The sequence below is a fragment of the Bos taurus genome, chromosome 10 (genome assembly GCF_002263795.3).
Source record: "Bos taurus isolate L1 Dominette 01449 registration number 42190680 breed Hereford chromosome 10, ARS-UCD2.0, whole genome shotgun sequence".
Taxonomy (NCBI): Eukaryota; Metazoa; Chordata; class Mammalia; order Artiodactyla; family Bovidae; genus Bos; species Bos taurus.
Genome location: NC_037337.1, coordinates 22,598,734 through 22,615,570, shown reverse-complemented (window position 1 = coordinate 22,615,570; position 16,837 = coordinate 22,598,734). Strand labels below are relative to the sequence as shown.

Below are 16,837 nucleotides of genomic sequence, written 5' to 3'. Positions count from 1 at the left end.
GTGTTTGGCCTACATCATGAATGGCTGTGTGTGATGCCACTAGGTGGCGATGTGGACATTTTATTTAAAAGACCACGGATGGTTTGCTGTACAGGTGGCCCTACAAATAGTGCAGACGTGTGCATTTGTGCTGCTTTTGATGGGTTGGAAATCCCTTTTGATTTCTAAAGTAAATGAGGAGAACTTACAGCAATAATACACTCCTTTGAACAACTAACATATATTCAAAATTCTGTAACAGAGACCTGTGGTAAAAATGGTGAAGACCCAGCAAGTTTCGTTGGCTATTCTGTGGCTTCAGTTACACTGTAAGTTGGGGAGTTTCTGGATATGGGAAGATGAAGACTAAATGGATATGAAGAATAAATGGATATTTTTTCAAATTCTGAAAGGATAAGGGACTCCCAGTGACTAAACTGGAGTGCCCTCTTGGAAATGTGTAAGGAAAGAAATTTGTAGAAATGCTGCACTAATGGTAATATTCTCTGCTTGCCAATGTCTTTGAGAACAGGGGTAAGCGGTAAAAATGGAGTGGAGCAGAGTCCCCGATACCTGAGTGCCCAGGAAGGAGACCTCGTCACAATCAACTGTAATTACTTAGAAGGAATGACCACTTTACATTGGTTGCAACAGAATCCTGGAGGAGGCATCATCTCCTTGCTTATTCTGAGCCTAGAGATGAAGAGGAAAGGAAGAGTAAGTGCCACAATAAACAGCAGGGAACGTTACAGCTCCCTGAACATCACAGCCTCCCAGCCCACAGACTCTGCCATCTACTTCTGTGCTGTGGAGACACAGTGCTCTGCAGATATCTGGAACCCGTACCCAAACTCTGAAGCTGAAAGGCATCATCTCTTCTCATCCTTGTCTTTCCATATTCATCTGTCTCTTTCATCAGACCGATGAGACTCCTTTGACCAACTAAAATATATTCCAAATGATGCATTTCAAAAACTTTTTAAATTTAAGATTTTCCCCCTGCAGACCACCCCTAATCGCTAAAGCATCATCACCAAGTATGTTAACTAGAACAATATATGAGCTATTGCATAAGAAGTCGAATATACACTCTCTGGAGCTAAATTGCGGGTATAAAAATACTGGTTCCACCTCTTACTAACTGGATGATCTTGGTCAAGTTACCTTTCTATATGCCTCAGTTTTTACTCAATTATTAAAAAAAAGAAAAGGGAAACCATTAACCACGGTACCTAACTCCTATTTGTGGGATGACATGTGATAACACATGCAATGTGCTTGAAATAGTCCCCAGTCCATGTACATGCTAAGTCGCTTCAGTCATGTCTGACTCTTTGTGACCCTATGGACCGTAGCCCACCAGTCTCCTCTGTCCATAGGATTCTCCAGACAAGAATACTGGAGTAGGTTGCCATTCCTTCTCCAGGGGATCTTCCCGACCCAGGATCAAAGCCACGTCTCCTGCATCTATGGCATTGAAGGCAGGTTCTTTACCACTGAGCCACTGGGGAAGCCAGTCCATAGTTAGTATTATATAAGTGGTAGATATTATTAGTAGCATAATAGATTTAGATGCATCATAAGTTTACTAATACTCACTGATGTGTTAATACCTCAGATCTTTGGAGAAATGAATGGGATGTAAATAACAAGCAACTAATGATGCTAAAGCTGAAACTCCAGTACTTTGGCCACCTCATGCAAAGAGTTGACTCATTGGAAAAGACTCTGATGCTGGGAGGGATTGGGGAGGAGAAGGGGATGACAGAGGATGAGATGGCTGGATGGCATCACCGACTCAATGGATGTGAGTTTGAGTGAACTCCAGGAGTTAGTGATGGACAGGCAGGCCTGGCGTGCTGCAATTTATGGGGTCACAAAGAGTCGGACATGACTGAGCGACTGAACTGAACTGACTGAATAATAATTTTAGCTTCCAAATTCTTTTCTAATAATACCCACCAATTATTGACCTTTTTAAATCATATAAGGAAAAACATCAAATGGCCTTAGAAAACCCTGTAGAAGGATAACTTTATGTTTGGTTTGAGTGGGAAGATAAAAAACTGGGTAAAGTGGCCCTGGGGAAGCTCAACAACTGCTTTGGAAAAAATACAGATTCTAAGTTTCTCACATGGAGAAATCTAACAGAAAACTGCATTTAAGAAAATTCATGAAACAAATTATCAAACCCAGTGGGTCTCACTTGTTGGTTCTCTACTTTAGCTTCACCAAGAATTCCTTGCATCATTATTCCTCACCCTCAGTGGAATTCTTAACATAAGCATGAGAACTATTGTTAACAGGGATTTCCCTTCCCCAGTGGCTCAGCAGTAAAGTATCCTCCTCAATGCTGGAGACACAGGGGATGTGGGTTCAATCCCTGGGTTGGGAAGATCTCCTGGAAGAGGGTATGGCAACCCACTCCAGTATTCTTGCTTGGAGAATCCCCATGGACAGAGGAGTCTGGCAGGCTGCAGTCCATAGCGTTGCAAAGAGTCAAACACCACTGAAGTGACTTAGCATGCACATACTATTGTTATTATTGTTCTTGTTGCTCAGTAAAATAATGCACACATTAACTTATAACTAAATCTTTTTCTTTTAAAATCAAAGATTTTTTTAAATCGAAATACTACTGGCACATATCTAAAAAGTAAGAGGCATTACAAAGGTCTGTTCTCCCACTCCCACCCCATCAAAAAAAAAAAAAACTACAGCAATATGATGTTCTACTCCCACTGTCAATCCAACTCCATTTTAGCAGTTTCTAAGTTATATGCTTTCTCCTTGATTTGTCAGTATTAGATATTATCTACCTATGGCTGATTTATGTTGATGTACGGTCAGAAAACAATACAACATTGTAAAGCAATTATCTTCCAACTAAAAATAAATACATTTTTAAAATATTAGACATTATCTACTGACTTTCTTTTATGGTAACACATCATCACTGTCATCTTCCTAACATGGTTATATCACAATATGGAGTTAAACCGATAGTCATGACAAATATGATTATGACCATGTCAATATTGTCACTGTCCAGCCAAAATGAGTACAGTGATTACATTTCCTTTCTAGTACAACTGAAAGTGAAAGTGAAAGTCACTCATTCATGTCCAACTCTGCGAATTCTCCAGGCCAGAATACTAGAGTGGGTAGCCTGTCCCTTCTCCAGGGGATCTTCCCAACCCAGGAATTGACCCGGGTTCTCCTGCATCGCAGGCGGTTTCTTTACCAACTGAGCTATCAGGGAACTTTTAGTTAATAATTGCCTCATTTTTTTCATTTGTCCTATATCAATTTCCTATTTATTTTGTGAGTTCTTCAACAGATTTTTTTAAATATTTGTGAATAATTTCTCCCAAATGCATCAAATATATCAAGTAGAGTATCCATTTTTTTCTTTTTTTCCTACAGATTCTCTGTTCCTTGACCTCTATCATCAGCCCTGTGTGAACTAATCACTCTTTGACTTTGTTGCACAAATCTCATCCTAGGACTTTTTAGCATTGCTCACCGTATTGGTTATTTTGCATCTTGAACCTCATGTATCTTCATTTTTTGGTTCAGTCCTTATTTTTTATAAAACACGTTCTCTGAACGTCTGTAATAAAAGCTGCATGGGACTTTTCTTCCATCACTTTTTGCATGCCTGAAAATACCTTTATTCTACCCTCACACTTGATTAATATTTTGACTGAATATAAGACTTTATGTTGAAATTCTATCAGTATTTCCAGTATTGGAGAAGAGAAGCTATTTCCATTGGGTTTTTTAATGAGAGGGAAAGTACAGAGCACTTCTGGTGACTTTCTCAGTATTTTGAGGGTAGCATTCCACTATTTCTTTATATCCAGAGTGGCCGTTAAGTTCTTGTACTGGAAGAGCTCATCGCCCATTTCGTTCAGAAGACATGTGCGGATGAGGGCTTCCATCATGGCAGAGGGGTCACAGTTGGCAGAAGGGCGACGGTCTTCAAAGTAGCCTTTCTTCTCCTGGCAAACAGTCCGAGGGATGTGGATGCTGGCGCCAAGGTTGGCCCCACCGGCAGAGAAGTCCTTGATGTTGGAGGTTTCGTGGAATCCAGTTAGGCGCCGGGCGTTGTCCACGGCCCCCTTGGGTTCATAGGCTCGGATGTGGCACTGCTGCCCCTTGCTTAGTTTCTCAGTGCCCTCCTCAGTGTACTTCAGACCATTCTCCTCTCGCATGGCCTTGGTGCTAAAGTTGGGGTGGCAGCCGGCACCATTCCCGTTCCCAAGAATGGGCTTAGGCTCAAAGGTGGTGATCACTCCGAAGTCTTCGCACACATGATGCAAGATGAAATGGGCCACCCACAGATGATCTCCCATGTTGACTCCTTCACAGGGTCCTATCTGGAATTCCCACTGCACAGGCATGACCTCGGCGTTCCTACCCTGGATCTTGATGCCTGCCTGCAAGCAGGCTGGGTGGTGAATCTCCACAATATCCCTGCGGTAAGCCTTGTCCGCTCCCACACCACAGTAGTATGGATGTTAGGGCCCAGGAAAGCCGTTGGAAGGCCAACCAAAGGGGTGCCCATCTGTGCCCATGAGGGTATATTCGTGCTCCATTCCAAACCATAGGCACTGGTTGCTGACCATGTCCATTATCCATTTATAAGTGTGCCTTAAATTGGTGTCAGCAGGCTTTTGGTTGTACTTGAAGACTTCACAGAACACCAGCTTGTTGGGGGTCCTTGTGGAAAGGGTCCCGAAACATGGCAGCAGAGACAAGATACACATCACTGTTGGTGTCTTCAGACTGAAAAGTAACTAGAGCCATCAAAATTCCACAGGCAACTCTTCTATACACTTGGGCTCAGAATTCAAGGTTCAGATCTTGCAGCGCAGTCCTTCCCCAATACCGTCAATCCAGATGTACATAGCTTGGACTTTCTCGCCCTGAGGTAGGACCATGTACACCTGCTTGATGCCTTTGTTCAAGTGGGAGCTCGCCAGGGTAGCCATGGTGGAAGGTATTCTGGGCACCGAGCAAGCAGGTGGGCAGGCAGCGAGAGCCAGGTGAGGAGAAGAGAGGCAAGGAGGCCGGGGGTGCTGCTTAGACAGCCTGCTCTTCTCCCATTCTAGGCTCTGCCTGTTTGTTCAATAAATATTTATTGAGGGACTATTTTGGACCAGACAAGAGCCTAGACATTGTGTACACAAAAATAAACAAGGCAAAGTCCCTCCACCCATGAAGCTTATATCAGTATGATGCAGAGAGGGACATAAGAAATACAGGAATAAACAAATTCACTCATTCCACCAATATTTACCAAGCACTTATTATGTATCAAGTATGTTCTAAGTCCAGAAGATATAGCAATGAACAAAATAAACAAAAAAGCTTCTCCCATTGAATTAATGTTCTAGTGAGTAAATGAACAAGGTAAACCATATCTTATGAATGTTCAGAGGAAAATAAAAGAAAGTGATAAGACAGAGCAAGAGTGGAGAACACTTTCATTGACTGGTCAGGGAGAAAAGTCTCTGATATTTAGGCTGGCATTCAAATGAAAAGAAAGAACAGGTCCTGCTAAGAAATGGGGAGAAAGGATTTGGGTATAGGGAAAGCAAATAAAAAGCTTTAAAATGGGAGAAAGCCTGGAATTTTCCAGGACTAGGAATGAGAAGAGCAGAGTGAATGAGAAAGAAGTTGGTGTGAAATGTTTCCTTGAGGTGTCACATACATGCTTACAAAAGCCATGGTGAGTAAGACTGGGATATCTACTAATAATTATAATGAGAAGCTGCTGGAAAATGTAAATAGGCCAGTGACATGGTTTCATTTACCTTCTTCAAAAACATTACTTGGTTCTGGTATGGAAAGTAGATAAAGAGAGGCAGGGAGGCAGAAGTAGCAGAGGGTGGGGGAGAGGAGACCATTTAGCAGACTGTTGAAATGTTGAAATAATCCTTGTAAAAAGATAGTGATTTGGACTAGGATGAAAAAAAAGGAGATGAAAAGAAATATGCAAATATGAGACATATTTGACAGTGATATTAACAGAACTCATTTATGGTTTAAGTGAGTGAGAAGGCAAAGAAAAAGGAGCAGAACTAAGAATGATTACTTGATGTGTGTCCTAAGCAATTAGGTACATTTGGATGTAACTTCCTGACATAGGTAAGACTCAGTTCAGTTCACTTCAGTTGCTCATTCATGTCAATTCTTTGCAACTCCATGGACTGCAGCACGCCAGGCCTCCCTGTCCATCACCAATTCCCAGAGTTTACTCAAACTCATGTCCATTGAGTCAGTGATGCCATCCAAACACCTCATCCTCTGTCATCCCCTTCAATCTTTCCCAGCATCAGGGTCTTTTCCAATGAGTCAGTTCTTCAAATCAGGTGGCCAAAGTATTGGAGTTTCAGCTTCAACATCAATCCTTACAATGAATATTCAGGACTGATTTCCTTTAGGATGGACTGGTTGGATCTCTTCACAGTCCATGGGACTCTCAAGAGTCTTCTCCAAAACCACAATTTAAAAGCATCAGTTCTTCAGTGCTCACTTTCTTTTTAGTCCAACTCTCACATCCATACATGACTACTGGAAAAACCATAGCCTTGACTAGACAGACCTTTGTTGGCAAAGTAGTGTCTCTTCTTTTTCATATGTTGTCTAGGTTGGTCATAACTTTTCTTCCAAGGAGCAAGTGTCTTTTAATTTCATGGCTGCAGTAACCATCTGCAGTGATTTTGGAGCCCGAAAGACTGGAACAGGTTTGAAGAGAAAATAAGATTTATATTTTAACCATACTGGGTTTATGATACCCATTAGAAATCTAAATGAAGATGCCATAGAAAATGTTCAATAAATGAGTTTGGAACTTAATAAAGAGATCAGGGATAGATCTAATGATAGATCATTGACATGTAGACAGCATGTAAAGCCAAGACATGGAGAGATAGATTTTCTGGGAATAAACAGAGTTACTGAAGAGATGAGAACTTGATTCAGATTTGGGTACTATGACACAAACGTGAGCAGAAAAGGGAAAAAACATAGCAAAGAAGACCAAGAGGTAGTGACCATATGGCAGGGGAAAATCAAAAGAGCCAAGTGAGGGACCTGTATAACTGAAAGAGGGGACTGCCGAGAGGTTGAGCAAGATAATAACAAAGGTGACCACTGGATTTGCAGCAAGGGAGTTCTAGTGCATTCGGCAGAAACAGTGTCCTGAGTTGGGAGGATGGACAATGAATTGAAATTGGTTAAACAAAAATAATGTGGCACAATTGGTAAAGAATCCACCTGCTGATGCAGGAGACACCAGAAACACAGGTTCGATCCCTGGGTCAGGAAGATCTCCTGGAGTAGGAAATGGCAACCCACTCTGGTATTCTTGCCTGGAAACTTTCATGGACAGAGGAACCTGGTGGGCTACAGTTCATGGGGTCACAAAGAGTCGGACACAGCTGAGTACACAAGAAATAAAGAGTTAATGGGAAGTAAAGCCATAGAAGCAGAAAAGATAGTTCATTTGAGAAATTGTGTTGGGAAAGAAAGCAGGTAAGTGATAGTTGAGAACAAAACAGAGGTGAGGGAACAGTTTGTTATTCTGTTGGTTGGTTTGTTCGTAGAACAGTAGACAACAGGGTACATTTTCAAAAGGGAAAACTATTTTAAGGTGTTCCTTTACTGTTACTATTGATAGAAACTCATATCTAATTTATAAAACTAAAGATGTTCATGGATTAAATCACTAAATAAATGTAAATGATTCACTTGCAGAAGAGTTTCCTCTGGGGGATTGCCTACATTCTTACTTGTAATTTAACTGTGTTTTCTGCATTAGCCCTGAAGTTTGAGTAGCTCAAGTTTAAATTTTTTTAGCTGAATTAGCATATGTCCTGGTTACGTACCTTCAGGCAATACCTAAGTCTCTCCTAGTGCAACAAATGTTTGAAAAATTAATGATGACTATGGGAAGACTAACATTGTATCAGCCAAAGTGAAGTTCTGGGGGAAAGGGGACATTTTCAGTCATTCTCGAATAAAAGTCATGAAATTTCTCTTTGTCTAAATAAATTCAAGGTAGCACTTCAGAATTATATTTACCCTCATTGAAGTCACTGCAGTTGAAAGGAAAGATGCAAAAGAAGTATAGACCAAGCAATCACTGCTCCCCCAGTGTCTGTCACACAGGATGAGACAGAACCCCAGAGACCCCAGGCCCCACAAGCAGTGCCTGCCCATGGCACTACTCCAGAGAGCGCCAATAATATTTTATTCTGTGTCATGGCAGCTTCTGGAATTTTGCAACAGAAAGGCCAAGTCATCCAGACACTGTTGACCCTAAGACTGTAGCCCACAATCCTAGAAAAGACCCTAAAATCCACAGCTGCTGTGTACTCGCTCGTTGCAGCTAGTGTCTTTCTTCCCACTGACTCCTGTCCAGGTTTGGATTCACTACTGCTGAACTAGATGTTTCTTTTCTTTGAAGTATTATTTCAGAGCAGAGCTTTGTGATGACTTGAAGTGTGTCTGTGTATGTGTATGTAACCTTCATTAATATTTCATAACGAATTCCCACTCTATTCTGACTTTTTTTAAAAGGTTCAGATCAGGAAATAGATTTTATGTATTAAATATCTTTGTTTTGTCTTTCTGCTAGAAGTCACAGTGTACTCTTGGACAGAAAGATCAGACTATCAGAGGATATAAAAATTTACCTATCAGATTGCCTTATCAGTCTGGAGAAGGAAATGGCAACCCACTCCAGTATTCTTGCCCGGAGAATCCTGTGGACGGGGGAGCCTGGTGGGCTGCTGTCCATGGGTTTGTACAGAGTCAGACACGACTCAAGCAACTTAGCATGCAACATGCATAGCATATCACTATAATGCTTAGAAACACCACTGATTAGAAGTGGAGATCAGCCCTGGGTGTTCTTTGGAAGGAATGATGCTAAAGCTGAAACTCCAGTACTTTGGCCACCTCATGCGAAGAGTTGACTCACTGGAAAAGACTCTGATTCTGGGAGGGATTGGGGAGGAGAAGGGGACGATAGAGGAAGAAATGGCTGGATGGCATCACCGACTCGATGGACATGAGTTTGAGTGAACTCTGGGAGATGGCGATGGACAGGGAGGCCTGGCGTGCTCTGATTCATGGGGTCGCAAAGAGTCAGACACGACTGAGCAACTGAACTGAACTGAACTGAGAAGCTACATAATGGACAGCATGACTTAAATTTGTCTGGTAGTCATGAGTCAGACACTTCATACATCACACATGCACTCCAACAGTACAGTCTGTAATACAGAGGGAAATTCTAGATGATCCCTAACAACCTCTCCCAGCCTGAGAGATCTACATTTGGCCTCAAGTGTTAGCTATTTGAAAATAAATCAAGGATTCTGTGGCCACTGGAATTTGGAATAAAAATCAAAGCACATTTGAGGAAGCAATGTTTTTCATTTAGGCAAGGAAGATTATAACGTTTGTAAAAACATAGATTGCATGGGTCTCTTTTAAAAAAAAAAAATGTCATTTGCTCAAGATATACAGTCAGGAGACAAGGAAAAAGAATGAACAAGTGTTGAAAGTCCATTTATTCAGACTATACTTCAGATAAATGGGTCCTGTCAGATAGCAAATAAAAGCATCTTGCAAAGAGGTGTAGGATATTGGTAAAAAGTCGCAGGACACTATTTCATACTAGCCTCCTGGATATCACAGTCGTATTCTGCTATTAGGGAAGACAATATACATTTTCTTAGTTATGTGTTCTTTTCTTTGTGAAAGCCTTATTAACCAAACTGATCTATCCAAGCACACGAATCAGTGAAGGAAGACAGGAACAGTCAGCCAGAGCCAGCAGGACCAGCTAAAAGATAGTCCCTTCCATCAGGCCGAAGAATTGTATAACTGTGTGTCCCTGACTCTCCCTTGGTCACTCTGAACTCAAATGTGAGAGCTTGAAACCTTTATGGTTCAAGGGATTGGATGCTGAGGGAATTAGAGGCTAAATTACATTGACTGCATCCCAGTTCCATCCACAGGCACATGCTAATCAATGTGTATAAGGCTGGATGCTCAGCTCAAAGATTTCATTCTGCCTCACCTACCACTTAGAGAGGCCATATGATTTCTAGCCATTATATTATTTTCATGCTTCTGGGAATCATTTTAGCTATTTATCCTTTCTACTCTGGCACATTAAATTATGTTCTTTGGCTCTCCACTTCCTCTTCAAACTTCCTATGTTTTCTCAAGTCCTGAAACATTGCTCCCTTCTCCAGTTAAAGAAAGGGGTTGGACTCCTAAACCCCATTTCCACATCAAGGACAGACACTCATCATTCATCAGTCTTTTTCATTTCATTTGTTGAAGTCTTCCAACATTTCAACTATTAACAAAAGTTTAAATCTCTTCATTGAAGTCCTAAGATAATGAATCTTATCAATACATGAATTTCTTCTGATGAAGAGCCAATTTTAGAGCAAGTTGTTCACACACAAAGCAGTAAGGCACAAAGCCAGCCCTGAGAACATGCTCTATGGATTCCGTCTGGGGGAAAGACGCAGAAGAGGATCAGCTCTAAATACGCCAATGATTTCCATAATAGGATCACAGTGGGAGTGAGAGGGTCAGTGGTGACCTGGAGCTAACAAAGGCCAATGACCACCCACCACCACACCTCCATAATCTTTTCTCTCTTTCTTGTCTTTTTTCTTGTCTCTTCTGTTTGTCCTTGAGACCCAACAGAGTTCTCCAAAAGCCTAACAACCTCTGCTAACCTCAGACATGGTTCTGTTTCCAAAGCCTTATCAAGTCAATTCTAATTTCAAGCCCCTATTTCCTGATGAGAAATCACTGTTGAAATTTCACAAAGTGTAAATGAACTTTTAGAATATCTTTCATTTTATTGACAGTTGGAATGACAGAAAGCAGAAGCAGTAAGATGTAGCCAATGATGTCTTGGCGGGAGGATAATCCTAGCTCAGGCTGGAGTTGAAGCTGAAGATGAAGCTGTCCCTTTGTATTTTTTCTGTGTCAAAAATGGTTCTGAAACCTAAGCTGTAAGAAAATAAATAAAACTAGGCCCTATGATTTGGGGCCAAATAGAAGCAACCACTTTGGAAAAAGGGGGAAAGACCAAAAATGTTTAGAATCAAGGAGAAACCTGAATGTCTACCAATAGAGAAAGTGATTTTTAAAATGTTGGCTCATCTGTACAATGGATACAACCACTGCAAATCATATGATCTGGAATTCTGCTTCCAGCCAACACAGAAAAAAGACCAAATTACTCTTCATCTGCAACAACCAAAAAAGAAAAAATTCCCCAGACAAATTACATAAAACAACAGTGTCCAGGACACGGTACACCAGGCAACAGATGACAGCTATCCCTGAGAGATGGGAAACAAATGAGGGGAGCCCGAACATTGCCCCCAGATTCTCACCCTGAGAGGGTTTCCAGTCTATGGCACAGGGAGGGGAAACTGAATGAGAACCCCGTGACTCTCCTGAATCAAGGACACAGAGCTGAGATTGGAGGAGCTAGAGCCCACAGGACAGAAGTACACAAAGAGAGAACCCTGGAGATCTGCAGCGAATGCCCTCAAATACTCAGCAGAATGAGTCCCAGGTAAGTGTAAATTGCAGGCCATGGAAAGATCCACCCAGAAGGATTAGAGGAAACAGTATCTAGTTCATTGCTTGATCATACATTCCTTAATTCTTTAATAATTTCATACATTTCATTTTTTAAATTCTCATCACTAGCTCCCATCACTAAATAAAAAATTGCTTCATATAAATATTTAAGAAACAATTGCATCTGATGGAGTTAAATAGTAAGGACAAAAATAAATGTCACCCTTCTATAGCACCAGGAAACAGTTACTAATAAACCTAATTTGTTTCTGATATCAATCATAAAATTTTCTTAAAATTACTTTTTAGAGGAAGGTGGGGGGGGGTGGTTCAGGGTGGGGAACACATACACCCGTGGCAGATTCATGTTGATGTATGACAGAACCAATAAAATATTGTAAAGTAATTAGCCTCCAATTAAAATAAATAAATTTAAATTTTAAAAAAGAGATATTCAATTTAAAAAACTACTTTTTATCTCTTACCTTTAATTCATTTATGCATAATTTTGAGTTGAGATAAATTCAAACCATGCAGACACTTGTAGAAATGTGGCTTTGTATGATTTAAAGTTTTTATACTTAAATCAACCTCAAAACTCAGTTTTACTCATGATAATGATTGAGTTCATTACACTATATATTGTGACATCATTAAATTATTAAATACTTTCCATATTTCCTCTCATGCTTCATCTTCTTAGATTGAGGATCTATAATTCTTTGGACTCTGCCAGTTATTCTTCCAATCATCTTTGCTGTTGTATTTCTCTGGGCATTATTTTTTACTTTAAAGAACAACCATCATTAACGGCTTCCGAAAAGTATTAGACATGATGTCCACATTGACAGTTTCTCATGCTGTGAACCTTGCCTTCCCAAGGTAGGAAAACTTTTTAACCTACTTCCCAGACTCCATTGCTTTAAATTGGGAGGTGAAGCACATGAAGAGGAGTCTAGACAAGGACATTACTTTCCTTGCTGGGAGACAGCAGAGGTTGCATTGTTCTCAGGTTGGCAGCAACAGCATCATCTTCATTGCTTCAGGAGCAGTAACTTCCTGGTTGGGCCAGCCTGGCTGCATGTTCTGTGGCTGGTGGCACTGGAGGCCACTTCCAGTCCAAAAGATTCACCACCATCAAGTGGTCCTGTGACTGGCACAGAGACAGCCACCTCCTTACTAGGCCAGTTGAATGGGTGGCTCTGGTCTTTGCTCTTAGAAGTCAGGCCCAGAGTCTGTTTCTCTAGACTGACTAATGATTCTTCTAGTCATCTAATACTGCTTCCAAAATCCCTATCTGCTTAGACTAAGTAAAGCTGATTACTCTTTCTTTCTTCTTATGTATCACACTGACATTTCACAGTGTTTACTCTGAAGCCCACCTTGGCTTTCATTTCAATATACTTTAAGCTGGGTATTAGTGCTGCCTAACCTTTTCATCGCAGCACATTGATTCGTCTTAACAAAGAATACTAGTGATGTTTTACTATGATTTCTGGATCATTTCTGGCTTGGGAAAACAGTGGAAACAGTGTCAGACTTTATTTTTTGGGCTCCAAAATCACTGCAGATGGTGACTGCAGCCATGAAATTAAAAGACGCTTACTCCTTGGAAGGAAAGTTATGACCAACCTAGATAGCATATTCAAAAGCAGAGACATTACTTTGCCCACAAAGGTCTGTCTAGTCAAGGCTATGGTTTTTCCAGTGGTCATGTATAGATGTGAGAGTTGAACTGTGAAGAAAGCTGAACGCCGAAGAATTGATGCTTTTGAACTGTGGTGTTGGATAAGACTCTTGAGAGTCCCTTGGACTGCAAGGAGATCCAACCAGACCATTCTGAAGGAGATCAATTCTGGTTGTTCTTTGGAAGGAATGATGCTAAAGCTGAAACTCCAGTACTTTGGCCACCTCATGTGAAGAGTTGACTCATTGGAAAAGACTCTGATACTGGGAAGGATTAGGGGCAGGAGGAGAAGGGGACGACAGAGGATGAGATGGCTGGATGGTATCACTGACTCGATGGACGTGAGTTTGAGTGAACTCCGGGAGTTGGTGTTGGACAGGGGGGCCTGGCGTGCTGTGATTCATGGGGTCACAAAGAGTCGGACACGACTGAGTGACTGAACTGAACTGATCTGAACTGAACTTGCTTGCCAAAACAGTAACTATGAAAAACAAAAAAGTCTATTTTGATGACCAGCCCAAGATATATCATGGAATGAAAGCACAGTGAATCTCATAAGCTAGATTCCATTAGCATAACCTCCTGAAAGATTTTTTAAAAGCTTTCAATTGTTATGCACATGGGAATGAGACAAACTGAAAACTTTCCAAAGGCTCCTCCTCTTGGAATGTTTTCACAACTTCACTAATTATCTTCACTAGATTTCTTTTTGACTCCAGAGCCAGTTAGAGCCTTAAATACAAAGACCTTTGACTTTCATGTTTCATTAAAGATTATTTTCCTCATTTTGTGGGAGTGGGGAGACAATACAAAGACTAAATTTAGGGCTTACATCAATGCCATTCTTACCATCTCATAGCAAATGAGAGTTCCAGTCACTAGGCTAATCCTTACCCATTCTTTATATCTGGAGTTAAATGTCACTTCCTCAATGAACAATTTCCTCCCCCCTCCACATCTAAATTTTTTTCTCTGTTTTATTGTTTCAAAGAAACCTATAATTTTTTTTTGAAACAGTAAAACAAGTTTTGCTTTGTAGACCTTATCACAATTGCTATGCATTTTTCAGTACACTAAATATCTGCCTTTCCCATTAACCTCTAAGCATCACTGAATATGCTGTGTTCAGAATAGTGCCTGGCACAGAAAAAAGATGTGATAAATAGTTGATAAATGAATGAATCTCAGCCATCAGGCATCTATCTTACTTTGCGTTGGACTGTTCCCTCACTGTGAATGCTCTCAGTGACACATCCATTAACTCAAATTCTGATGGAAGAGGATTAGAAGCACAGGAAGCAGTGTCTCAGGAGTGAGGCTGTAGCTCAATAAGAGTGGAGACAAAAAATAAAGATCTTAAAGAGAATTCACACAAAGGCAGGTGCTATCATGGAAAACTGAAGAGAATATATTTGTATGCAGAGTAGACACAGAAACAATGTTAGACTGATCATCTCCTAAATTGAATGGGCTGAGGTGAGAGATTGTAGTGAGCTGAACCCTGAGAGAAAGGGGAAATTTTTGATTATGGATAATAAAATTTGCTTATTCTCCTATTAATGTATGGTAAGGAATTTAGCCTTGACCAAAGACAGGCCTTTGTCCCAGCTCCTGGAAGGGAATCTCTAAATCTTTGGATGCTCCAGAATCATAGGAGCATCCTTGTTAAAGACAGTGGACCCCTTATATCACATTTGACAGTTGCTGTTAACAAGATGACTCAGCTTGAGGCTGGCCTCACCTGATAGTATTAGCATCGGGGGCTGGTCATGCCAGAAAGACCAACCATATCAATTGTGGTGGGGACTTCGGGTTACACGATATTGATCAAACCTAAGACTAAATTCAACCTCGTGGGCAATTAATCAATTGTGTCTACATAATGAGATCTCAAGAAAAACTCTGGACACCAAAGCACAGGTGTGCTTCCTGGGCTGACATTACTCTGTGAGTATTGTCACACATTGATGCTGAGAAGATAAGCCATCACTGAGGAAAATGGGAGCTTCAAGTTTGGAATCTTCCCAGAATATTCTAGGCATCTCTTACATTGGCTGATTTTAATGTATTCTTTTCCTATAATAAAAATAGTTATGAGTATAATAGCTTTCAAAGAGTTCTTCGAGTCTTTCTAGCATATAACAAAACCTAAGGGTGGTTTCTGAAAACCCCTAAATTTGAAGTTGTCAGAAGTAAGGACATTGTTGTGTAGACTCTTCCCTTTAACTTTGTTCAGTTAAGTTCAGTCGCTCAGTCGTGCCCGACTCTTTGTGACCCCATGAATCTCAGCATGCCAGGCCTCCCTGTCCATCACCAACTCCCGGACTTCAATCAAACTCACGTCCATCGAGTCAGTGATGCCATCCAGCCATCTCATCCTCTGTCGTCCCCTTCTTCTCCTGCCCCCAATCCTTCCCAGCATCAGAGTCTTTTCCAATGAGTCAACTCTTCGCATGAGGTGGCCAAAGTACTAGAGTTTCAGCTTTAGCATCATTCCTTCCAAAGAAATCCCAGGGCTGATCTCCTTCAGAATGGACTGGTTGGATCTCCTTGCAGTCCAAGGGATTCTCAAGAGTATTCTCCAACAACCCAGTTCAAAAGCATCAATTTTTAGGTGCTCAGCCTTCTTCACAGTCCAACTCTCACATCCATACATAACCACAGGAAAAACCATAGCCTTGACTAGACGGACCTTTGTTGGCAAAGTAATGTCTCTGATTTTGAATATGCTATCTAGGTTGGTCATAACTTTCCTTCCAAGGAGTAAGCGTCTTTTAATTTCATGGCTGCAGTCACCATCTGCAGTGATTTTGGAGCTCAAAAAAATAAAGTCTGACACTGTTTCCACTGTTAACTTTGTAGCTGGCTCCTAATCCTTGAAACTGGGGTCCTAAGTTTTGGATAGACTTGGCAGTCTGGAGGACTATGCCCTTAACCTCATAGTTTGACCAATTCTGGTAGGTACATTTTGTATTGAGCAAGTCCATGTAGATAAAAAAATTTTATCAGTGCAAACTAATCAGTTTTATGAAGAGAGCGAAAAAAAAAGTTAAAAATAGACAACATGGGCAAAACAACTGGAAAGGGAACAAAATATCTAAATTTGGATGCTATGTGCATTATTTGGAACATGTGTATATGAGACAATCACTTTTAAATGTTTTCAGCACATAAGCTGGCAATATGTAATAATGATATTTGTTAAGTGCTTACTGTTGAACAGTTTCTGTTCTGAGTATTGTACATTATTAACTTACTTAATTCTTATAACAACTCCAGTTATTTGCCCAGTTATAGAAACCAGGCACGAGGAGTTTAAATAATGTGCGCTGTGTTACACACTCCCAGGATTTGAATTCAAATCATCTGACTCCATGGTTAATGCGCTTATCCAGTTTCTTATATTGTATCTCAGAAGGTAATCACTTATATTTTCTCTGTATCATAAAAAGGTGTTATTAATAGTAACCTGGTTATCTTAATACCCAATCCCAATCATCTCAGTGACAAAGAACCATTTGTATATAGGCA

The 16,837-nt window shown here is 40.7% G+C and overlaps 1 protein-coding gene, 1 pseudogene and 1 gene segment (V, D, J or C); 2 read left to right on the top strand and 1 right to left on the bottom strand.

Moving 5' to 3' along the window:
• LOC100336282 (T cell receptor alpha chain MC.7.G5) overlaps nucleotides 1-16,837 on the top strand; it is a gene marked incomplete in the record, with an annotated part of 1,089,855 nt that overhangs the window by 737,399 nt on the left and 335,619 nt on the right.
• On the top strand, nucleotides 57-941 carry LOC112448404 (T cell receptor alpha variable 41-like). The segment is given in 2 exon segments: nucleotides 57-308; nucleotides 512-941. Coding segments are annotated over 2 exon segments (447 nt in total).
• Nucleotides 3,857-5,101, bottom strand: LOC539243 (glutamate-ammonia ligase (glutamine synthetase) pseudogene; annotated as a pseudogene).